General features: G+C 43.9%; 6 protein-coding genes across 6 annotated transcripts; 2 read left to right on the top strand and 4 right to left on the bottom strand.

Annotated features, from left to right (window-relative positions):
• Positions 1-487: 487 nt before the first annotated feature.
• O0I10_007042 (uncharacterized protein) lies at positions 488-8237 on the bottom strand (the record flags this gene model as incomplete). Its single annotated transcript, XM_058487062.1, has 7 exons — positions 488-747; positions 823-2191; positions 2254-2827; positions 2886-4793; positions 4851-6678; positions 6735-7238; positions 7295-8237. 7 exons carry the CDS (start codon positions 8235-8237, stop codon positions 488-490), a joined length of 7386 nt encoding a protein of 2461 aa, XP_058342139.1.
• Positions 8238-10075: 1838 nt separating this feature from the next.
• O0I10_007041 (uncharacterized protein) lies at positions 10076-11186 on the bottom strand (the record flags this gene model as incomplete). Its single annotated transcript, XM_058487061.1, has 4 exons — positions 10076-10339; positions 10405-10676; positions 10743-11099; positions 11162-11186. The coding sequence occupies 4 exons, from the start codon at positions 11184-11186 to the stop codon at positions 10076-10078; spliced, it is 918 nt and encodes a 305-aa protein (XP_058342138.1).
• A 5778-nt stretch (positions 11187-16964) lies between these two features.
• Positions 16965-17306, top strand: O0I10_007040 (uncharacterized protein; the record flags this gene model as incomplete). Its single annotated transcript, XM_058487060.1, has 1 exon — positions 16965-17306. The coding sequence occupies one exon, from the start codon at positions 16965-16967 to the stop codon at positions 17304-17306; it is 342 nt and encodes a 113-aa protein (XP_058342137.1).
• A 1203-nt stretch (positions 17307-18509) lies between these two features.
• Positions 18510-20119, bottom strand: O0I10_007039 (uncharacterized protein; the record flags this gene model as incomplete). The annotated part of the gene is made up of 3 exons (XM_058487059.1): positions 18510-19364; positions 19507-19800; positions 19883-20119. 3 exons carry the CDS (start codon positions 20117-20119, stop codon positions 18510-18512), a joined length of 1386 nt encoding a protein of 461 aa, XP_058342136.1.
• Positions 20120-21500: 1381 nt separating this feature from the next.
• O0I10_007038 (uncharacterized protein) lies at positions 21501-22474 on the bottom strand (the record flags this gene model as incomplete). Its single annotated transcript, XM_058487058.1, has 6 exons — positions 21501-21617; positions 21692-21952; positions 22028-22146; positions 22227-22272; positions 22337-22370; positions 22440-22474. The coding sequence occupies 6 exons, from the start codon at positions 22472-22474 to the stop codon at positions 21501-21503; spliced, it is 612 nt and encodes a 203-aa protein (XP_058342135.1).
• Positions 22475-24147: 1673 nt separating this feature from the next.
• Positions 24148-25087, top strand: O0I10_007037 (uncharacterized protein; the record flags this gene model as incomplete). The annotated part of the gene is made up of 3 exons (XM_058487057.1): positions 24148-24208; positions 24285-24404; positions 24465-25087. 3 exons carry the CDS (start codon positions 24148-24150, stop codon positions 25085-25087), a joined length of 804 nt encoding a protein of 267 aa, XP_058342134.1.
• Between the last annotated feature and the right edge of the window lie 95 nt (positions 25088-25182).

The following is a 25182-nucleotide window of genomic DNA, read 5'->3' as shown; positions in this document are numbered from 1 at the left end:
ATTATGGATGCAATATGTCTGTGTGTGTACTGCTGTGTTTGTGACATTGTCATGTTGCTATGGTAACAATCCACAAGGACAAGGACAAGGACAAGGTGTTTGGTGTGTTGCGCTTGATAGATGTTGGCTCTCTCGACATGTAGGATTCCTTTGCACATGGACATTTAATCAAAGTTCTACTCAAGGATCGATAAAGGAGATACGATTATAGACATGTTTAGCTAGACACAACATCCCTTGCCAAAGTCACGATTTGATTTGATTTGCACGTTACAACGACGGCATAAATGAAATAGTTGATTAACAAGAAGACTGATCATTTACAGGATGATGGGTGTGTGTGTGTGTGTGCGAGAGAGAGAGAGAGAAAAGTGGGATGTGGATTTCTATTATGTAGATGAATTGGTGTGCGTATATGATGAATAATAACGAGTTTGCAAAGGTGGTGGTGAATGTGGGTTGATGGTCGTAAAGATGAGAATGAACATTAAGCTTTTAGGCTTTTGCTTTTGATTGCTGCAAGTGAGGATGATGAAAAAACGGATGATGGTTTTCGGCTACGGGTGGATGGATAAAATTGACGAAGTTGTTGTAATACCATGGATTGATTCAAAGGCTTCAAGAGGATGTCGTCAAAAGAACCTGCATGTTGTGCTGATCGCTCGTAGGCTGTCACTGCAATAATGGGCGTCTGCTGATTGATGTTTTGTGTAGATTTGATCATTCGTGAAGCTGTTTCACCATCGACTAGAAAGAAGAAGAGAGAGTGTGAGAGAGAGAACGAGAGAGAGAAATAATGATACCGCCTCAAATTACACTTACTGATTGGCATACGAATATCCATAAAGATGAGATCAAATTGCACATCGTCACCCATGGCACATCGAATAGCTTGAGCTCCATTACGTACAATCACACAACGACAACCCAGCATGGTCAGGATCGTCTCGAGAATCTTGCAATTGATGGGATTGTCATCGGCCACCAAGCAATCCAGTGTTTTACGTGGTGCGTTGTTGGCTGATGTTGATGATGAAGATGAAGGTGGTAGTGGTATCGACTTTTCCAGTGGATGAGGTGCTGGAGGTGGATCTGCAATAGAGAATATCAGGTCGCTCATATCGGTAGTGGTGGTAGATGCGACCATGGTTGGAGATGAGAATTGTTGTTGTTGTTCTTCAAGTGGAGGAGTGGGATAACTTTCAGATAATGATTGATGTTGTTGTTTTCGTAAAGAAGCATTGGATTTACCACCGCCTGGTGATGAAGCTGATCTTGCTCGATGTGGTAACCATGACGACTTTTTAATCATAAGTGGTTGAGATGATGCTGGAAGAGAGGATGTTGATGGTGGAGGCGGTGGAGGAGGCGGTGGATGATCAACTGATTTACGTGGTGTCACTTTGGCAGAACTTGATGGCGATAGACTATGAGGTGTGTTGGGGAATGAAATTGATTGCCGTTGCTGTGGTTGCTGTTGCTGTAGATCCAAATCGAAAATTGATCCCCTTTTTCCAAGTCCTTTTTTGCGAGAAAGAATGGCTGGCAACGATCGACCACCATTACCACCAACAGCAATGCTATCTTGCCTGATCTTCCTAATCGCACTCTCATTGGCCTTCTCCAACATGGGCAGGTTCTTGTACACGAATGTCCCAAAATCATCGCGATACATGGATAAATCAGCTTCCCCAACAGATTGACCACCACTTTTTGCATTAATATGGTTGCCGCCAATGGATGTCAGCTTCTCTGGATTCTGTTCTTGGATGATCGCTTTGGCTCGTTCCACCTGTTCCTTGGCAGCACATGTCAACTCTTCTCTTCCACCCATATCCTTCATCTCCGGATCAATCATCACAGCACCACGTGCATCAAAATAATCAGTATCCTCCGCATTCACAGGATTGGGTACAAATGATGGTGATTGTGATAAAAGCGTGTCCCATTCAATGTCCTTGAAAAATGGATGGCCTTTGACTTCTTCAGCTCCGTTGCTACCCAACCGCTTTTCAGGATCAACGCTCAATAATCGCTCGATGAAATCACGTGTCTCAGCTGGCAATTCAATGACATCTTCATGCCATTCGATACGTCGCGAGAGGATGTTTTCGAAAACCTTGTCGGCTGTTTCAGCATGAAAAGGTGGAAATCCATATATGAATTCGTAGCATATCACTCCCAACGCCCACTATATTTTCATACGTGTTAGTGACATAGAAAAAAAGCTGATATGCAAAAAAACCAACTTACCCAATCCACTCTTGCATCTTGCTTTGTACCAAGAATGCTTTCAGGGGCAAGATAATCAGGAGTACCAACAGCACCCACTGTGGATGCTTCTTGTCTACGCATGCGTTCAGGATGCATATAGCCGGGTGTGATGATGCCAGGTGTTGCAATTCCACCAAAGTTACTTGAATAGCCTGTGCTGGATCGATGTCTTTGTTGTGGCTGTGTACTTCCAGTGTCGCATCGTGTAAGGGATGGCGTGAAATCGGTAACAGGTGTACTTGATCCATCGCCTGATGTTGCACTGCTAGCCATCGATCCACGTCGACGTTCACGATCAAAGAGCAAATTAAAGTACGATGGGCGATAAAGGTTGGCTGATAATGTGCCATCATCCAATACAGCTGGTGATTGAGGTGGTGTGCCTGATCGTGAAGGAGCGGGTGAATGTGGTTGGGGATGTTCAAAGGTGCTGTTGCTGCTGGATAATTCATCCCGAACACGTCGATCCAAAAAGCCAATGCGCGATAATCCAAAGTCTGTCAGCTTGATATGGCCCTTTTGATCAATCAACAAATTGTCTGGTTTCAGATCTCTGTATTTGTCCATGTTAATATCGTTGTCTTCAATCTCTTTACTTTTTTTTCTCTTACCTGTGAACAATGTTGTTGCTATGCAAGTATGCCAATCCCAATGTGACCTCGGCAAGATAATTACGCGCCCATTCGTGTGGTAATCCACCCAACATTTTGATCAGTGCTGAACAATCCCCGCCATTCAAGTACTCGAGCACAAGGTATAGATAGTCCTTGGATTGAAATGTGTAGTAAAGCTTGGTCACAAAAGGACTATCGGTTTGTGTCATCAAGATCATTCGCTCCGATTTGACATTGGTCACTTGATTCTTGGCGATCATATCAGACTTTTTGAGAAACTTGATCGCATAGTAATCGCCCGTTGTTCTCTTCTTGGCCAAGAATACCGATCCAAATGCACCTTTGCTGATAGGTTTGATGATATCAAAATCAGTGATGCTTGGAAGACTAGGCCGTGGTGTAATGGGTGCTGGTAATGGTGATGTTGGTGATCGCCCCAAAGCTTCTGATTTGACCTTTGATGGGTTGTTGTTCACATCCAAGCGTGTAGGGGTCTGTAATTGATTTTGTTGTCGATTATGCTGCTGCTGCTGCTGCTGACGATAGCCTGATGATGATGATGAAGATGGCGGTGTGTGTCTTGTCTTGGCCTTTCGTTTTCGCTGCTGTTGCCTGCGTGTAAGTCGACTCACGCTCTTTGATTTCCACTGCTTGAAACGACCAATCAAAGACTTTTTGACAGCTTTTTCTTTGATAGGTTTATCCGACGCCTCATTTTGTTGTTGCTTTGCGGTGGTGTTGGTGGCGTTGTTGCTATCTCCACTTGTAATAGCTGTGCCTTCCTCTGATACAAATTCGGTCCACCCCTCACGCTCATTCATTCGACCTTGGTATTCAGCACGTACACGTTCGTTATAATCCAAACGATCCTGCATGCGATTGACAGCTTCTACCTTGGCCTTCGTTAATGCCTCCACATCTCGTATCAAGGAAGTCAATTCTGAATCATCCACATGAGGTGGTCGCCAATAAAGGATTTCAATCATAGCGTCACGCCATTTTTGATCTTGATCAAATTCATCTGTACCCGGGGTTGGGATACCAAATGCAACGTCCAAGATCTCCAATAGACTCTTGTACACGGCACGTTCTGATTCTTGCAATTCAAGTGGGTCTTGTTCCTCAACAGGTAAACAATCACCAAAGATGGAATCACTGCTTTCATTGTTCTTCTCCTCCTCTTTGATGTCCGCCGCTGTAGGTCCATTATCAGGTGATTCAAGCGCTTCAAGCAATTGCTGAACGTGATAGGTTGCCTCCTTGAGATTGTCATTGCAGATAATCACATCCATTTCGGTCCGATGTACCTCAACACATAATTCGGCATGTTGTTCAAAAAAGGCTACCACCACCCAACGTTCGCAAATATGACATAACACTGGGGGTAATTCCAAAAGGCACGATGGCGATGCAAGGAGGCTTTCTGACACAGGTACACCACCATGGGAAATAGCTCGTCGCATGGCCATTGCTGAATCCTCGCCTTCCTCCTTCATCTCGGAAGCAGGCTCCGAATGCGACCGGCTACGAGTATTGCTTATTGTTGCACAAGAATTCTGTTGTTCATCACCACCACCGAAGATAATGCTTTCTCTCGAAAACGCTGATGTGGATGCTGATTGTTGTTCGGCTGTGGTGTCATTCATGGATGATGATGATCCTCTTGGTTTCACCGCCCACATAGTATGGCTTGGTTCTCCAGTCACGTGGTCATGCATAAGCATTCCTTTGCCTTCAAGGATAACGTTGGCTGCTGATTGATCCTGCCGTATCACTGTAAACTGGATCTCCACCGTCCTTGAATCATCGTCAAGTAATTCGGAAGTTGCAGCTTCAAATACATCCATGTCTTCTTCTGCAAGCATGCGTGAGATCTTGGTCCCAATCACTCGATCGATATCCATCCTGATTAACTCATAGTTAGCATAATGTGCATCATTTTTATTATAAAGTATAACTTACCCTGTGACATTGTGCCATATTGGACTGATGTATTGGATCGTATCGGCATCAAGTCCAATTTCCATAACGATAGTATGCATTTGTCCACGATCAATAGCCTCTTGCAACTGCTTGAGATTCATTTCGCTCTCTGATGATTGCTGATCCTCCTCGCCTTCGGAATCCCCATCATTTCTAATATCTCCCTCCTCTTCCAAATCCACAGGTGCAGTTGATGAGCATCGTGATGAAGGCACATTGGTTGAATTGTTGTTGTTGTTGTTGCTGGTAAACAAATCCATATCATCCTCTTTGCTATTGATGGCACGTTCATGATCCTGTTGCTCGGATGGCGTAGTACTATTTGGCCATGCTGCAGACCAAAATCGACGCTCGGCTTCCCACCATTCAATTGCTCGGTTGAATGCTGCCACACCAACCAACAAACGCACGTACAACTTTCGACAAGGCCATTCAAGATGTTGCTCCCATTCAACGCCCAAGCTTTGTATACTCTGCACCAATGCCGTATATTTTTGTGGTTCACTCAAGAATACGTCCAATGGCGTGCTGAGAATCTTTTGTGCCAGGCCCACCAACTCTTGCAATGTCAAGATGAAGGGCGTAGGTGAATAGCTATCTTCTGCAATCATGGCAAGAGCTGGTGTATTGATAGGATCAGAAGCCGTGTTCATAGCATGATGATGATGTTGATCGTTCTCTTGCTGCTGCTGCATATCGTGTAATAGCATTGTATCGCTCATCATTGCTGAGGAGGTATCCATGGTTTCTTCTTCATCATCCTCTTTAATCTCATCATCATCCTCATCGTCATTATCTTGAAGTGCTTGTTCGGCATCACCATAGCGCAATCCTTCTTCCACAAACAGATTCAATTCATGCATCACGTTGAGTAGGATATTGTCACACATGGATTTGGCACATTGCAATCGTGATTTGATACTTTGACGAGCTCTGACTGCAGCCTTGTCCTCTGAAGCACGATCAGGAACACCAAAAAGATCACCCGATGTGCGTAGATACTCGGTCTGATAGCTGAATCCGCTACCACCCATTGCCATGTCTGCTGCTGCTGGAGATGCCGAATTAGGTTTCAAGCTAGGATGACCCCCATCATCATTTGAATAAGAAGGAGGACGAAAACATTGTCGCAAAGGTGATCCCACTGTAGCACACGTCGATGTGGATAAAACTGAAGTTGTTGATACAAGTGATCCTGAACGTTCTTCTTTTGAAGTGGGGATCACCATTGGAGATGTCACATTGCTATTGGCTGTAGGTAGTGGTGGTCCTCCTCCTCCTCCTCCTCCTCCATTGCCGCCTAATAATGTGAGTCGTCGTGCGAGATCAGTGACATCCACCGATAAGCTACGTTGTTTCCTTCGTCGTAATGTTGAATCTGTAGATGATTTTTCATTGCCAGGCCAATGTCGTCGATGGTTGTTGTTATGAAACGCCACTTGACGTTGTCGTTCGGCATACTGCTTGACGTTGGCATTCACATTACCCCACCAAGGTAATAGCTTATGCAATATCAGGTCACGTGTACATGGTTGATAATCATCCAGCACAAGATAGGTAGTCCAATCGGTCCATGGCATCTCATCCAAGTCAAGGGGATGTTGCATTGTCCAATCAGTTGTAGGGTGATGATGAGGATTGATCAACGTGGCAGTAGCGGATCGACAATAAGTCATAGGGATCGAGGATACTGGTGGCGGTGGTAATGATGATGATGGGAGTTTGGGCATTTCCCCGGTGCCTGTATGCTTCCATCTTTGTAACTTGGTCATGCGTGCAATGTACAATCGTTTGGCGAACATGTCATCTACATAAAAACAGCTAGTTGAGCGATACATCCGTCTTGGTGTATATGTATTTTACCTTCAAATCGCTGATGATCAATGTCATTCTCTCCAAACGTAGCCATGTTACGTAGCATAGTAGTGTCATCATTCAAATCACGTCGTAAAACATGTTGCACCGAATCTGATCCAAAGCAACTGTAACTGTTGGCTGCCAATACCAGCGCTGGATACAAGGGTGATAGATTCTCGAATGCTCCATCCATCCCATTTCCGCCGTCATATGCAATGCAAGGATCATAGCTGCTCGCTTCATTGTTGTTGTTGTTGTTGTGATTAATCGCATCAAGATCCATCTCGACGACATCCTTGTCAGCATCCAAATAGGTTGTTGATTCATGTTCGTCATCGTTGGCTTTGTTGTTGCTCTTATTGGATAATTGACGTTGCATGAGTGAATGTAAAGAGAGTCGATAAGCAGGAATCTTGTCATTGGTATCAGAATCGGCTGTGGAGCCACTATTGGATCGTGCATGAGTCGTATCTGCACCTTGTTTATTACGACGAACAGCTGCTGATTTGCCTAAAAAGAAGAGTGTGAATGGATCAATCATCAAAGAGAATAAATAGGTAATTTACCTTTGATAGCAGTGCTTGGTAATTGCAATGGTTGATAATAAAAAGGGAAATCATCCTCAGTGGCAATGGAAGATATAGAAGCTGTTCTTGCACGTTCGCCTGCTCCACTACTACCCGATGATGATGAGAAGGAGTGAGGCCATATCATCTTTTGTTGATGATGCCAATCCCATGGATCATCTTTTAAACGTGAAAGTGAACCTGATCGTCGTGGTGAAGAGGATGTTGATGTCGTTGTTGTTGTTGTTGAAGTTGTTACATCCTTGAGTCTTCGTTCAGGAACCGAGAGGGGTGTTGAGGGTGAACTACTCGTTGTTCCCGTAGGTGAACTTGAAGGTGATGATGGTGATATACCAGCTGCAGTAGCATCAATCAAACTAGCATGCTTTGTCTTTAGCCTGTAACGTCCAGCACTTCCCACAGGTGGACTCGCATATTTGTTGCCTTGTTGCTTGTGTTGCGGAGATCTCGTACCACCACTCACGCTAACGTTGTTGGTGCTGCTGCTGCTGCTGTTGCTGTTGTTGCTGCCGTCATCCAATGCTCCTTTGTCATCCATGGCAAGCTGTTGTGTCACCACTGTCAAGTCATTCGATTGCTGCTTCATGCTTGAGGACCCTTTCAAACTATTGTTACGACTCGCTGTGGATACAGCCTTGGCAATTAGACTGGGCGATGACGATTTGGTGGTCAATGGAGGCTGAAGTGAGGAATTGTGAGAAGAAGGTGGGTTGGGACGTGCAGGTGTCATTGACAAGACATTGGGAGACTGACATGAAGCGGTTGCATCAGCCCATTCGTCACATGAGGAAAGAGAGGTTCGACTGGAACGGCGTTTGACAAGCAAAGGTTGCGGAATAGGCACACTCCGGACTTTGGAAGGTGGTTGCTGCTTTATCGGCGTAGGCTGCTGCTGCTGTCGTTGTGAAGAAGATGATTCCATGTGTTGTATCTACTTTTTATGAACGAGTGCTGATGATGCTACTTGTTGCGTCACTGCTTTGATATATCAATGAAATAGCTGTGTTTGTGTATATATATATACGTATATGGAGGGGGGGAGTGATGATTATCGTGTGCTGGAGCTCATCAAGAAGAAAAGAGGGAAGGTCAAAGTGAAAAAGTTAAAGAGAGGGAGAGAAAGAGAGAGAAAAAAAGAGTGGGAAAAGGAATGCAAGGTTCATGCTTTGTTGTCGTGGAAAGGCATGTAACAAGACACCTGATGGAAAAAGGCGCTCATCGTCCAAACCTCCTCTCCTTGTTGTGTGTGTCTTGATTGGTGCTCCTTTTCTGACACATTCAAGCAACTTCTTGATCACTTTCTATATAACATAGCTGTGGTATGGTTCCATTACAGCATATCAAGGGATCATCATCATCATCATCATCAAGTAGCTTGCTTAATGCCCTTCCACCCCTTCTTGAAACCAATTAATTCCGCTCCCCCACCATCATCACCACCATCTCCATAGCGTTGCTTTCCCACAACACCCTCTTGAACACTGCTACCTCTTGGCCCTACCACTTTGTTGTACACATCAATCATGTGCATATAAAAAAAACTACACGGAAAATAGTAGTGGGTAAATGCCAAGTCAGCCGTGTGGTTCAATAGTATACTCTCACACGCCAAAAACGAACGATCGGCGTCTGCTGCTGCTGCTGATGCTGCTGCTATTGTTGCCTCGGCTAGTGCCCTACTTGCGTACTACAGTGCCCGTGTATGTGTGTATACAAGCGTAACAGGTGATTTGCCCATACCTGTTATGTGTATTCCCCCATCATCCCCATTTGACCACTTTTGTGTGCACACATGCCAAAAAAAAGTAGCACGGACCATGGCCCGGTCTCTTTAATCATGGTGAATCCTCCATTTCCCCTGCTGTTTTGTTAAATGAAAGACACACGTCGCTGTACATTAAGCGAGGAGGTGTCATGTAAAAAAGGTTCAACATCATAAACTCGCTGTGATGGATACATACCCAGCCAACAACAGCAATCCGATACGTGTATGCAACCAACCATCCCCCCTTCCACCATCTCTCCCCCCCCCTTTGCTATATATACAGGAAATCCTTCCTTGTATTACAGACGTAGTGTTTATGCTTCCTGGAAAATGGTCTTGTCGTGACATCAAAAAGTGCCACATTACCCAGCCTTGCATGCCATAAAAGTGCTACCGTGAGGAGAAAAAGAAATGCACACGCATTGCGCTTATACCTACATGCAGCAACACAATACGCACATCTTTCCTTGTACTAAGGAGTCGTAGGCATATATATAGAAAGAAACGAAAGCTTATGCACATTCCTTTCAATAGCTGGTGATGCTGTGTGTGTGTGAGAATAGAGTCTTGAAAATGATCAACCCTTGGTACAGAGCTCTCATTGGTGCACTGAGGTCATATGAACATATCAATCTCCTCCCCAGTTGACACACGCTCCTTACAAAGTAAGTCTGTTTGTTTATTAGCAACCACCTACACCTATTTATTAGAGTGTGTATGCCAAATGACGTCGTTTGGTCCACCTTCCAAAGGATGCCAAATCCGAAAATTTCATCACGCCACCCCCACCAGCAGTACTCCATTCCATGACTCCCTCCCTCTCTCTTTCTCATTATTCCCACCTTCCGTATAGATAACAACATGCACCATATGATATCCATAAGAAGGCTTGTCTCACAATAAAGAAATTGGGCTGCATGTATGCAGTGGGAGAGCCCAACGCAATGGTTTGTGTAACGGCGTTTTTATACGTTGACAGGAAGAGCTTTTTTTTATCATGCACGGTAATGGTGGTCGGGCATTGGATCATGTACGCTGCTTTGAGGAGGATTTGATTCGGGATTGATATAGTAGGATGGCATACGATACTCAGAAGCTGTACCGGCGGGTTCTTGGCTGCTGTCGTTGTATCGTTTGGTTGCATTTTGCATGACAAACTTGGTCACTCTTCCATTTCTTGATACCATTTCTTCTTCATCCGTTGCAAGTTGAGAGGTAGCATCCTTGGTATAGGTACGACGAGGATGGAAGATGGATATCTAAAACATGACATAGCGTGAGTCTCATGATGGCATACCCACAATCCCCCATTCATAGCACATACAAAGGCAATCCATAAAAAGATGATGCAAATGTTGCAATTGACGATCAGCAAATCGGTTCCAAATTTGTGCGAGTTGATAGGCTTCTCAGCTGTTAAGCCATCCACGCATAAAATTACCAGGCACGTGCCATAGATGAAAAGGATAATGGTCAACATCACATTCATGTCACGAAAGTATTCAAGTCGATGCACGATCTTGCGTTCACGTGTAGCATTAAGAATGCGCGTGAATCGGAAATGTGAGCGAACACCAAGCACAGCCGTGATGAGCACTGTGGATGAGTATGCAATAGTGTGTTAATAAAAAGACGATCCTATGATGCGATGTCTTTTGTTACCTTCCAAACCATAAGCCAATTGTGGCACGGCCTCGCTCTTGTATTGATCTTCATTGAACCGCCATTGGAGGATGGGAAACATAGCCATGCTGCATACAGCCCATACAATATAGAATCGAAATTCCCAAGAACCCATAAACGATCGACGCGCCACGCTATTGGATAAATAATGCCAAAAGCATTGTAACAAAAAGAACACGCCTGTTTGCAATGCAAACGAAATGCATTGCACGTAATCGATGGGTTGAATGAAATTCTGGTGATATTCATCCCAATAGGCAAACGGCTTGGCAATGATGTCGCCATTGGGCAGTGGCATGAATCCTTCTCTATACTTGATCCATGTTGAAATTATATCTAATAGCATCCATGTATGAGTGAAACGATACAAAGGTCGAGTGCTAACACTACATGCATACCCCATGACGCCTGTAGTACCATCATGAGAAACATTAGATAGGTAATAATACTCTTGAGCTCGCCTGCAAGCAATTTGGAGGGTCTTAGGCACTGGAATCGATCATGTCGCCATATATTATGTATCAGGTATGCTGTGATGTAGACTTCCAGGCAACATCGCTCTAAGATTATGCGAGGTAGTGAAAGGTTAGGAGATGTGGTTTTACATGTTTCGCAAGTGACCAACACACATACGGACATAGGAGAAATCACTGTAGCGGGAAAGCGAAAGTATATTAGTGAATGGCCGATTGCATGTTGATAGGGTGTTTCTCACCTCAAATGGGTCATTGTCTATCAAGATATTATAGCGAGCTGCTTAAAGTTGTAAGGGAACGGATATGGGAGGGGGGACAATTTGAACAAAAGGAAGAGAAAGAAACCACAAAGAGCCGCGAGTACATGCTAAGCCTTTAACAATTTACGTTTGGTGGAACGGCCATGCACTTTAAATGTAATCGTAAAAGCCAGCAGTATAGAGACAATAACAATGAGTTGGAAATCCGGTCACTGTATTTCTCTCCGCAAATAAGAATCCTCGGTATTTGCAATTCGCTGCATGTATCATTGAATGCAGCAACGATTGCAATCATGTGAAAGTGTGTATTTACAAAGAATCGATCGACACACAAGAAACGGGTCGTGGCACAAATCAAACATCCATTACACGATGATATGGTTGCAACATTATTAGACATCACCGTATCACCATTCGCCATCTTTATATGCCGTACGCTCCCCACATGGATAAATCCACGATGATTGTGTGTCGTGATGAGATTTCCCACACAAGGCAATTAAAGCTCAATCATTACCGCTCACCACCATATCAAGATTTCGACCCGTATTCTGGGCTCGCAAGGTTTATCCAGACGATGCTAGCTGCTGCTGGGTTTTCTTAACGGTGTAACGCCGCATGGGACACGCAAGCAGTGGAGTTGATCCGTGTTTATTGTCCTCCGTGCACCCATTGCATTATCCAATTGGGTGGTTCTTGGAGATTGCATATGAGTATCGGCGGAATATCAATTTTGTATGCTGCTTATTTTTAGCTTTTGTCGTATAATGATGACCTGCAGGAACAATGAAAAAGAATTGGGTATCGGTGTTAGTATCGCCAGCATGAAAAGGTACATTATCATGGGATTCAAAACAAAGAAGCGTAGAGCCTCCTATATGCAGCTTACCATTGCTGTCGATAAGATTGTACCCCTTTGTGTACGATTGAACCTTAAATTGGTTGGTGTACTCATTCAATCACGCCAAGGTAATGAATCTCTTTGATGACCCTGTAACCGTATCCATGGGAACAACCTATTACATCGGTCAATCTTTTGACCGCTTCGAGCTGACAACAAATGCTTCTGGCCCCGACTTTGGACTTGAAATTACTAGTAGATGGTAATGAATTCATGCTGCATTTGTTTTACTGTCATGAGTCGGGGGTTCCCAACGTTGTAGATATGGCATGGAAGAGATGACATGACAATGATTCAAAATTGGAAAGCAATTCTCGCATGTTGGATAATTGGTTGTCTAAAAGGATAGACCAGGGTCCCGGATTGCTCGTTTCACTCATAAGCTTTAATAATGAAGCATGGGGTCTTTATGAGAATAACGTTGATAAGCGTGTATGAATGCATCTTGTGTCAAAGTTTCAGGTTCGAGAGGGGTAATCTCAGCATTAAGGATTTATGTACAGTGTTCATGAATTTGTAGGTTGTGTGTGGCCTATTTAATTTCCACTTCTTCCTCACCCGGCTTCTTCCCTCTTCCTCCCATTCTCAACTGTTGCCCCATTCAAGTATACAACTATCACCTGCAAAGGATTATCCTGCTTCAGCCCATCATGTCAATCCTACAACTCTCTTGATCCGATTGTCTTTGGTCGATTGGCAAGCAAGCTCATGGCGTACTGCACCCCACTACAACACACGCGTCTCTTGACACAACGCACGCTCTTGTACGCTTCTCTACCACAATCAAACGTAGCAGCCTTCGTCCCAGCAATTGCTTTCAGCGATGTCGTTACTCCATGGTCTCGAACAGTATTCACAGCCTTGTCACTCTACTACAACACAAGCTCTCTTGCACGCCTCTCTGTCCACGATCAAACGTAGCAGCAGTTGCTATTAGCAAGGTCTTTACTCTATTGTCTCAAGCTACTTGCAGCAACTTGCTTCGATACATACGGATTCCAGTAGATGGGATGCCATATCACCTATCAAATCCACCGCAATACTAGCAATCTTCACCTGGTTGCTGCAATGAAAATGACCAACAGTCGGATGGAAAAGGAAGCGTATCAGCAACAATCACAGAGGCTCTTTCTTATTGGACTTACAATGGTTATGGTGATGGATGGATGCAATCAAGTGCAGTGATGGGGAACCTTGGAATGTTGCTTTGGTTACTTGTTGCGTCGTCAGCAGAAACGATGGATCATATCACGTGGATACGGCTGAGGATGAGGATGATGATGGATTATATGGAATCGACGAGAGGATTATGACTTTGCTGAAGGGTGTTTTACAGCCACGGATGATATTGGAAGGCTCAAGTCAAGGCATGCAGCAGCTATTTGACAATCATGGATGAAGGATGTTTATGACGGCAGCAACCAAGAACACAATGACACAATGATCCCTGTTGCCTCTATATGATTCACCCCACCCTCTTCAAGTATGCTCTTCCTTTATCGTATTTGCTTTATAAACATCTATACTATCATGTCCTATTCTTCGACTTGTGCATTGATTGAAAGATGTGGATCACTTGGTTGGCTTCCGGATCGAAGGGGGGAATAGAAATTTGAAGGCGGGAAATGAGATTGGATCATTTAATCGTACTAAGATGCTTCGTTCTTTTGTCACAATACTACATACTGCATTCGCTGATGTTTCAAAGTACACGTACGGATAGATGAAAAGCAGGGGAGATCCTCAAATGATTGTATTGCAAGATAATAAATTCGAGAGTGATGAATAAACAAATGCTTGCTACAGAAGGTTGGTTCATTGTAAGCTTAATTCATTATGCTCAAGAAAGAGTGAGCTGTGATACAATCGGGCACGAATACATGACATACCATGCTTACCTATCCCAATTTCAACTCACACTATCTTATGCAACCTTGTACAAGAGAGAGCCGTTCCATACGAGCTATCATAGGCGGACCTTACTATAGGCGTATAGGGCAAAGCATCCTTATGCACTCTCCACCAATAGGATCGACCCTTTTAAGTCGCGTCCTCCAGGGTTCGGTGACACAAACAAGTGCTTCTGCACCTTTGGTTCTAGTAGGCTCTAGCTACTTTACAGTGAACAAAGACCTCTTTTCATATAGCATCACGCTCACAGCTTATGTAAAACATAAAGGTACCTGTATCTCTAAACTTTACAATCAAACATGGGGTCTTTAATAGAACAAAGAGTCTCGCCGGGGTCGAAAGGATCATGTGTGCCAGTTTCACGATCGAAGTGGGCAATGCCAGATTCGCCTAATGTCGCTACCAGCCAAAAAATATTTTTGGGCGTCATCGAAAAAGTTTCAAGAGGTCGACCCTCGATTCCATTTGGCTGGTGGCGACATTTGCGAAATCTGGGATTGGCAAGCTTGATCGTGAGACTGGTACCCAAGGTGCTGTTGATCAAGCCGAGCACATTGTTCTATCAAAGATCCCACGTTTGATTGTAAAGTTCGGAGATACAGGCACCTTTATGTTTGTAAGCGTGATGCTATATGAGAAGTGGTCTTTGTTCATTGCCAAGTAGCTAGACTCTGGAGAGCCAAAGATGCAGAAGGACCTCTTTGGGTAACTCAGCTAAAAAGTCAGGACTTCAGGGACAATGCATGATAGGTACGCTACCCTCACTTTTATGTCATACATTGGCAGCTAATAGCCACTTTTGTGCATTCCCAACTTTTGTGCATTCTATTGTAGGTGGACGATGCTCCTGCTCTGGACATTCATTTCCATGATTAAAGTAGGTTGATCCGAGCTGATTTGGTTGAGTTACGCTCACACAAGATTACATCGGTTGAGCTACATCGAGCGTGCTCTATGTCCAGAGTGATGTAATCTCTCTTTGACCGCAGCTCAGTCAAATCAGCTCGGATCAACCTACTTTAATCATGGAAATGAATGTCTAGAGCAGGGGCATCATTCCCATGCAGTGGATCTCGCAACAATGATGGTTGGATAAAAGTGGCCGTTAGCTAGCAATGCATGCCTGTTCCTAGATGATCCATAAGTAATTATACATTGACCCTTTCATTCATGCAAACGTAGCTGAGTTACACAAACACGTCCCTCTGTATCTTTTGCTCTGCCAAGGTCCACCTACTTGACAATGAACAAAGACCACTCTTCATATAGCATCACGCTTACAAACATAAAGGTGCCTGTATCCCCGAACTTTACAATCAAACGTGGGTTCTTTAATAGATCAACGTGCTCGTCGGGGTCAAAGGAATCTTGTGTCAAAGTATGAAGTTCATCGTGGGCAATCCCAGATTTCGCAATGTCGCTACCAGCCAACTGGATCCGGGGCTCAACCTCTTCGATGACGACGACCAAAAAAATATTTTTTGGGCTGTTTGCGACATTGAACGTGAAACTTTCACACAAGGTGCTGTTGGCCAAGCCGAGCCCATTGCTCTAATAAAAACCCCACGTTTCATTGTAAAGTTCGGAGATACAGGCACGTTTATGTTTGTAAGCGTGATGCTATATGAAGAGTGGTCTTTGTTCATTGTCAAGTAGGTGGACCTTGGCAGAGCAAAAGATACAGAGGGACGTGTTTGTGTAACACAGCTATCTTGCATGAATGGAAGGATTGATGGATTATACTTTATGGCTATCCACAGTAGTCCATATATTGCGCGTTATCAGCCATTTCCTCACAATCAGCGTTGTTGCAAAATCCATTACATGTGAAAGATTCTCCTGCTCCAGCCCATCATTTCCATCATTCAAGTTGCTTGATCCGAGCCGGTTTGACTGAGCTACGCTGGAACAGCAAACACGAAAATTCTTGAAAGACAGACCCTGCGAATGTCTCCGTCTTTCAAACTTGTGGATGCTCCCATTCCACATTTTCAAATGAAGCGTGAGATCTTTATTAGAAAATATTGATCAGCATGCTCGAGAGCACCCTGCTGACCAATTTTCAAGTTGGAGGTGGGCAACTTCGGGGCGGTAGGCCGTCCGCTCTTTTGTTCGTGTCATCCGCCATTTGGACCTCCCCGCATTTTAAATCTTTACAATGAAGTCTGCAGATTTTAAATGAATGAAGTTGATCAGCATCTCCTAGCGAACCTTCTGACAAAGTTTCATGTTCGAAATGTGGAATCACAAAGTAGTACATACTATTTCGATAAATCATGAATCGGCGCTGTCCTCCATTTCCGATTTACATAGTAAACCCACATTGTACCCTCCCATTCCAAATTTTCAAATGAAACATGAGGTCTTTTTTAGATCAACATGATCAGCATGACCAATACCACCTTGTGTGAAAGTTTCAGGTTCGAAAGGGGAAATCTCAATATCAAGGATTGATGTACAGGGTTCATGCATTTATACAAGAGGTGTCCGACCTATTTAATTTCCACTTCTTCCACTCCCCACCTCTCGCCTCTTCCTCCCATTCTCAACTGTTGGCCCATTCAAGTATACAACTACCACCTGCGAACGATTGCCTTGCTTCATCCCATCATGTCAATCCTATAACAGCCTTGATCCGAAACACTTCGACTGAATGGCAAGTCCATGGCGTGTACAGCCCATTACATCACCCGCGTTTCTTGACACTTCACCTGCTCTTGTACAATCCTCGACTACAATCAAACGTGCAGACTTTGTTCCAGCAGTTGCTATTGCGATGTTCTTACTCCATTGTCTCAAACAGCATTCGCAACCTTGTCACTCTACTACAACACACGCTCTTGCATACTCCTCTGCCACGACTACCATAGCAGCATTCCTTCCACCAGTTGCTATTATCAAGGTCTTTGGTCCATTGTCTCAAAACAGCGTTCTTTACTTGCAGCAACTTGCCTTACAGTCTTTTTTACGTGAACAACAGATACCCATTGAATAGAAGCAGCTTTATTTACGTGTAGCAACTTGGTATCAATACATACGACTTCCTATGGATATGAACATGGATATGGATATTGGTTTGGTACATGGGATTGAAGGAATGGATATATACAACGCATTGGAAGAGTCTTGGGTCTTATGCAACAATTGTCAACTTGATCGTTGTGTTTGATGCTGTCATACTGAAAGTTCGGTGCATTCGATGATTGTGCTTTATACCCTCTCCATGGCTGCTACTTTGTGGAACCTGTCAACCTTTGGATTATAATGAAAGAGCTGAGGATCCTCATACAAAGAGGCCAATCTACCATGCTACACACATTAACTTGGGGATTTGAAGGTATCAGTTATCAAAGAGTGATATGATGGAAGGAAGAGATACTTTCTTTATATGCGCATGTTGGGCATGGGTATTTCTGTGATCATAAAAGGAGGAGAGTGTGGTAATATAGTTATTGGGAATTGCGATGAGCTGATACGCAATGGGTACCACCGCCTGTACACATACATCAGGATCTGAGATCTATATCCATCATCAACAATGACATCCATCTTTATACAAATCGCCTGCTGTGCTACTAGAAGATGTTGCTCGATGATGTTTGTGTGAGCATTCACTTCAGAAAACTTGTCGTTGGCACCTTCATTGGTAGACGTAGTGCAAGCCGAATAATGGGGTGGGAGATGGCTTCTCGAATACCTGAGGGAGGAGGAAAATGGTAAAAGGCAGTGTGAAGCAATGAGCGGAAACGAAAAATTCATGCAGCGTCGTTTGAGTTTGGATTTACAGCGTACCATTGCATAGGATTTTGTATTAGAATCAATTCACACCCCACCCTCCCTTTATGACGGGAACCAATGCGATCACATGTTCAAGTAGCAGTTTATGTCCATTGTCAACGAAAAGTCCCATTGAGATTATTGGATCACGGTACCTTGTTGTGATACGAGAAAATCAAGCTGCATCTCCACACACACCAACCATAAATGGTAGAGCTCATTACGGATGTACAATGTGATTGTTTGATTTCAGGATTGAACTACTAAAGAACTACAATTACTACTACAAGTATGCGCTGATGTGTGTGCGTTGTTTGTATTATAAGCAAAGGGTATGAGATGTATTAATATGTAAAATGCGTCAATGTGCATGATAAGAGTGTTGAGTGCGTGAGGGTGTATGTTATGATGTGGATGTCAATTAATAGGACCAGACCGCGGAAAAACGACGATGGGTAAAAGGCATTGGTGCGAGCATTGCTGTCGTAGATGGAAGATGGGCCAATGTATACAAACGCGATGTTGTATTTGATGGGACAATTCCTTTGAGTTTAGTGCAAGTCCTTGTATGAGCCGCCGCTTCCGCTCTTCTCGCCACGATATACTCTGTCACCTTTGAATCCAATGGCACTGAATAAGCCAAGCTATCATGAATGGGTTGCAGCGCTTGACAAATCTCGGCAGTATCTGGTCTGTTCTCTGGTTGTGGCTCCATACAAGCGATGTATAGCTTTTCATACCACTCAGGGACCCCTGGTACTGGTTCAATGCGATACACGTCGTCGATCCCTCCTTCTGCCAATAGTACTTCGGGTGATGGAAAAATCACTTTGCTCACCAATTGCCAAATAATGACTCCCAAGCTGAAGATATCAGATTTCTCAGTGCATCTTCCTTGACGTATCTCAGGTGCAATGTAAGGTAGACGTCCATATACGGCACGTGTCATAGCAATGACTTGAGACGATTCGTGTGCAGGTGTGGCAAATCGATAGTCGACGAGGAAGTAATCATTGTCGGTACAGACAACGTTGCGTGGATGAATGTTGCGATGGCACATGCCAATCTTGTGCAAATCAGATAAGTTGGCTGCCAAACGTAAGATGGTACCCGTAATCGTTTTGAGATCCAGATCGCCCAGTGGCAAATGTTGCATATGATCCTCCAGGTTGCCATCATTGCTTATTTTCATGACCATCATCAAGTCGTCGGTGCTGTCACATACGGTCAAGCCTTGAAAGAGCACTGGTAGGAACACCTTTGATTGCACTACAATCTAGAGCAACCAGCAGCCACCCCACCACAAGCAAAGAAAAATAAAGGGAAACCACCTTCCAAGGTTAGATTAAGACCACATGATAAACGAGAGAGAGAGAAAGAGATTCTGGGGAAAGGAGAAAAGTACAAAGATGGCTCACCTCGTTGAGTAATTTGTCATCAATCACCTTGAGAGCAACACGAGTGGATTCAAGCTCATAGGGTGGGGATATGGTAGCAGCATAGACAGCCGAGAAACCACCAGCACCGATGAATTGCATATCAGAGAACCAGGACCAAGGAAACCATTGCATAAACGGGTCAAGCTCTTCGATGTAGATTTGGGCCACAAACTTGCGTATTCGGGGATGACATGCGCCTATCACGTAATCTTTTCCGTATCTGTCAGCAAGCGTCTTTAACGAGAGTTGTTGTCGCCACATGAGTGACCAATGCTGATATCCACACACGCACACGCACACATTAAACCCGTGAGAAATGGATAATAAAGACTCAAAAGTGTGTGTGTCTCCTTACCCAATCATGGTCAAACTTGACAGCCAAAGAGCTACAATACTCTTCTACCTCTTGATACAGCTGACCCAGCTTTTCCGGTACTTGGGGTAGTGTTCGTGCATCGGCTGGAATGAGACGCTCCCACCCAAATTCAGCAGGGAAGAGTTCAATGAGATGGGCAATGGCGTGGCGAGTGTGATGCAAGAGATCGAGTTGCACTTGGTCAGTGAGTGCTGATTCCATTGTGAAGGGATCCATTATAATAAAAAGTGGTGTGGTAAAGGCAAAGGGCGATACCAGCTGGTATGAGCGGGAAACAGGATGGGAAAAGACAGCACTCCACACACGCAATGGTGCGAAACACACACACTTTTATCGACGGCTCCGCCATGCTTGCCAGCTTGGTGCCACCCTAACTCAATCACCAGTGGTTGAATTGACAGCACACAACTGGCATAAAAAAGTGGGGTACTTTAGCGTGTGTCTGTACACGCACACCAACACAACAAAGATGTGAGACAAGATGAGCTTTTTTTGCTCTTCTCTTTCTCTTTCATTTTCCTCCCAAAAGTTGATCAAAGGATACATTTACATCCAAATGATATATGAGATACCATTAATAGAATGCAACAATTACCATGGCAACAACAATCAATTAACTACGCAACTCTATCACCCCGTTGCCATGACTACTATTCTTGCCAGGCAATATCTTCCTGATACGTTATCGGATAAACTTGACTTGTACTCCCACTACAAAGGCAGGAGTACCCGATTCTTTACTGCAATGTGATTCGTCATCAGTACTTTTCATTCTCGAATGATTCATAATGATTCCTCGTATCATTAAACTCGAGATTCCCCTTGAACATGTAACATCCGATGTCGTTGTTGGGTTGTAATGGGAAATGAGACACTTGAAACCCATTGTTCCTCTTTTTGCCTCCTCATGATCACCGTGCAATTTCTTTGTACCACCTTGCCCCAGACTCCCAAAGTTGTACGTTTCTTGGATCCACATGTCTCACAGAAGTAATATAACATTAGCAGAGAAGAATCAAATCCGAATATGATCCATTGCACCACCATCTTGGAATTATTTTTTATTTGGGAACAGATCTTGGAATTCGGCTTGGCTTTCTCCACACTTGAGCAACCCGTATCATCATGTGTTTCAGCTGTTGCTGCTAATGCTGCATCATGCACTAAAGTCAACCACATGCCATACCTTCCCATTGTCGCCTACTTCACTTTTGCTCTAAGGCATCATCCCAAAAGGATCATGCATTCACACACACGCATACACAACGCTTTCAAATGCAAAACAATCCGATTTGTGTTAGGCTTAGATGTGTGTGTGCTCTCTTAAAGAGGCAAGGCTTGTGCCAGAAATATCATCACCCTGTATCACTCGTATTGTGGCAAAGCCTCAATCTTTAGGTATTTCTTTTTTTTATACACAAATAGGGAGAGGAGGAAGAAGAAGAGGGACTATAGACTGTATGGGGGTGGCTATGCAAATAAAAGGATGATAGGATGGGGGTTAGCGATCAAAGTAGTGAGAGGGATATAGTGACAGAAGAAGGAGATGAAAAAATACAAAAGGAATGGAATATACACACAATGGGACGTATCTGCTTTAGTATGCAGTCTTGTAAGCAGGCTGGGGAAAGTCTTCGAGGTCGCGCAAGGGGAGGTGTTGGTTGCTTCGCTTGAGACGGGAAGCATAGGCTGATACGACACAAGCAAAGTAAAGCTATGGTATTACATTCATACATCAGTCTTCCGATCATCCGATTGTATTACCTATATCATTGATCCATCACTTACCGAGATGATGTTGCCAATAAAGACACCTACACCACCGCCGATCAGCAAACCTTGCATTCCACGAGAACACATGTCTGCTATTTCTGATCCCAATGTTGTGTATCCACTCGATTCCATTTGCTCAATGCCTTCTTGGCAACCAGCTTCAATATCGGATCGGCGGACAAGCAAAAAGATCCACGTAGCAACAGTAACCACGAGTGTCAAAATGGCCATGATCCAATACACAAATTGAAAGATGCCAACCAAGCCTCTTTTTTGCTATACAAAGAAAGGTTCAATCAGCCTACTTCCTTTGTGGCGCGTACACACAAAGCTATTTCCGTATATACGTACTGCCGTTGTGCCAATCAATCCAAACAAGCCAGCAGCAATGTTAAGTGATGCGAGGCCAATGCCGACGTAAAAGACTGCGTCCATGTTGAAATATGAGTAGCCTTCATATCCTTGGATTTCTATATCGTGTCATTCATTCATCGTTATGAGTCGTTCGATCATTGTAAACGTGTGTTTTGTGGGTGTATTATAAACGTACGATTTCGATTGATGATCAACCAAACGAGAGAAGCAGTGCTGGCAAGCTAAAAGATGGGAAAAAGTAAGATGGTGTTGTTCGTGGAAAGTCGAGTCGAGTGTGTAACGTACAAAAGAGAACAAAGCGATGATGAAAACACCAATCCTGCACAAGAGAAAAAGTCGTGTCAACACGAACTGATCGTCATTGCCTCGGTGAATGTTGAGGAATTACCTCAAAGGAAAGCAACAGCAGCACTTGTTGATCATGGTTGTATGTTGTTGTTTGTAAAAGAGTTGAGGAACCAAGGAAAAAAAAAGAGAAATGGATTACAACACGTCGCTCGTTTTTATATCATTATCCAGAGGTCCGTTCCGTAGCCGGTGTAGCTTAGGTTACACACACAAGCCTTGGCCGGGTCTCGTCATCCGATGCCTTGTTCTTTTCCCTCTATTTTTATCCCATGGCAACACATACACAAGCACCGCCTTTGCCGAGCCCTCTCGTTTGTCAAAGGACAATGACACATCGTCGATGGTAATCATCAGGGCATTTGATTTTGTTATATCATCGATCATTCACCAAAGCAACAAAGTGGAAATAAAAGAGCAGCAATGTGTCAACTGCTATGATATGCAAAGAGCGGGCTGCATCTATTGTTACTTTTGGATCAGAAAGTAGCCTTTTTTCGTACATCCTCCGACTGAATGTAATCATTGATGGGCTTAACCCATGCGATATCACAAGGCGCAGTCTACAAAAAAGATCTTTCTTGTGTTCGTGGCGCAGATGCTTGAATTACAATTAGGGGAATAGCGCCTCTTGATCCTAATCAAATGATGCAATGATAAGGTCAAGTTGATCGTGGCCACCATTTTCGTCGTATGGGTAAGTATATCCAAATCAATGGGGAGGATGAGTGTGAGTGAGTGGTGCGTAAGCTTTGTTTATTCTCGACGACCTATTAAAAACCAAAACCTTACCTGGTTTCCCACACATGGAAATCATGCGGGTTGATTCAGTGAAGAGAAAGAGATGATAGCAACACCGCTGCATATACGTGTGCACATACACATACACATACACACATGCAGGTGGCAGCTAAGTCTCATTGCTGGACAACAACGATTATGAGAAAGAATAAACAGCGACATGGAATCTATCGAAAGATGATCACGGGAATTGCCTTGGCAGCATACTTCATCTTTTGTGCCAGCAGCAGAGGCGCACCTGTGTAACACTTTTTGTTTTGCCACATCACAGCCCAATTGATAGCCTTCCTTCCATAGCATTTTCCTTACAATTGCAAGTCCATATACCGACGATGACAGTACATAATTGGAAAAGGCATCTTTTGATCGACATTGAAGGGTTTTAAAAAACAAAAAGGGAAAAGGGATTGGTGGAGTGTACCATGTTGTTGTTGCGGAAACCGATTGGGTTTAGTTTTATTCACTCTTCCCCCTGGATCCAATAGCGGGCTCAGGGGAAGGATATTCAAAGGGGTTTATTCATGTAAACATATAGTGAAGGCCACAATCCAATATCTCGTGATAATCATCCTATACATGATTGGAGATTACCCATCGCCCTTTAGTATGTAGTGTTTGCTGGGCGTCATGCTTTTGTTGTCATGTGACATTTAACCAACATCCTTAAAGGGCCAATGCAAATCTGGATCATGCCGTCGTCGATGAAAAGAAAAAATAAAAGCTGTTGCAGAGAGATGCATAATTGTTACAAACATGTGGTGTCACATCTAAGGGAACGCCCAAGAGTGGAAAGAGGAGAAATGATGGGATAGACGAAAAAAGGTATAGGAATTGTTGTTGTCCCATGCAGAGGGCAAAATAAGAAGATCAATTTCTTGTATTTGGACATTGATTGCTCCTTTTCTTCTCTCCCACCACTTTTTTTCTTCTTCTCGTGCACCTTGCATACAATGATACCACTAGCTATACTTGTAATACTTTCATGGATGACGCTATCCACCGTACAACAAGGTACGTATATACACACAATTCCCCTCCTTCGTCTCCTATCAACGCAATGCAATTAATAGATGCTGGCTTTGATTAGTGACGGACGTTGGGTCTGAGGAGGAAGACGAAAGTGATCCTACAGGTGATGATGCTTTCAGTGGTGATCCCACTGGTGAAGATAGCCCTAATGACTCGGATGACCCGAGTGACAACGAAGGCAAGTGCCACGATGATCCATAGCAAACCTGCATCTTACATGGAAGCAAACAACAAATAGATCCAACAGCACCTATTGATTCATCTCCCATCCCAATCGATCAACAACCCAGCGCACCAGCAAGTCCTTCATCACCACCACCTTCTACACCTATTGCTCCATCATCGGCACCAGTGCCAGCACCAGCTCCACCTAATGCTGTAACTTCATCCACTATTGAGCATGTTGCATCTACAACATCAACCTTGCCATCCCATACTTTTGATCCTGCAGCACAAATAGATAATAGTGGTAGTGCTGGTAGTGGTCATAGTAGTAGCCCTGGTGCCATTGCAGGTGGAATTATCGGTGGATTGGTTGGTATTGCTATTCTCGGTGGGATCTTTTTCCTATGTCTACGGAAGAAACCAATTGCAAAGGCATCCACAGATTTGCCACAAACATCATCATCGATGCCACCACCACCATCACAAGCAGCTGCTTCTACTATGCCAATGACTGGAGCAGGTACATCAGCAGCAGCAGCAGCAGGTACGGCGGCTATGAACCCATTTAATGATCCTGAAAAACAATTACCACCACCACCACCTGCTCCACAACCCCAAGTCGTTGGCTTTCACGCTTGGAATGCTGCATCTTCCTCAGACATGCTAGCATCCTCTGCTGCTCACTATACCCGATAAACGACATCATGTTGTCGCTTGTAAAACATTCCCTTCCCCATCATGGCTAATCTTGTTGTCAATAAACATGGTCTACATAAACCTCAAGTGACATA

The sequence above is a fragment of the Lichtheimia ornata genome (genome assembly GCF_029851405.1).
Source record: "Lichtheimia ornata isolate CBS 291.66 chromosome Unknown scaffold00033, whole genome shotgun sequence".
NCBI lineage: Eukaryota > Fungi > Mucoromycota > Mucoromycetes > Mucorales > Lichtheimiaceae > Lichtheimia > Lichtheimia ornata.
Note: the sequence above shows the minus strand (reverse complement) of the source record. Positions and strands in the feature narration are given on the sequence as shown.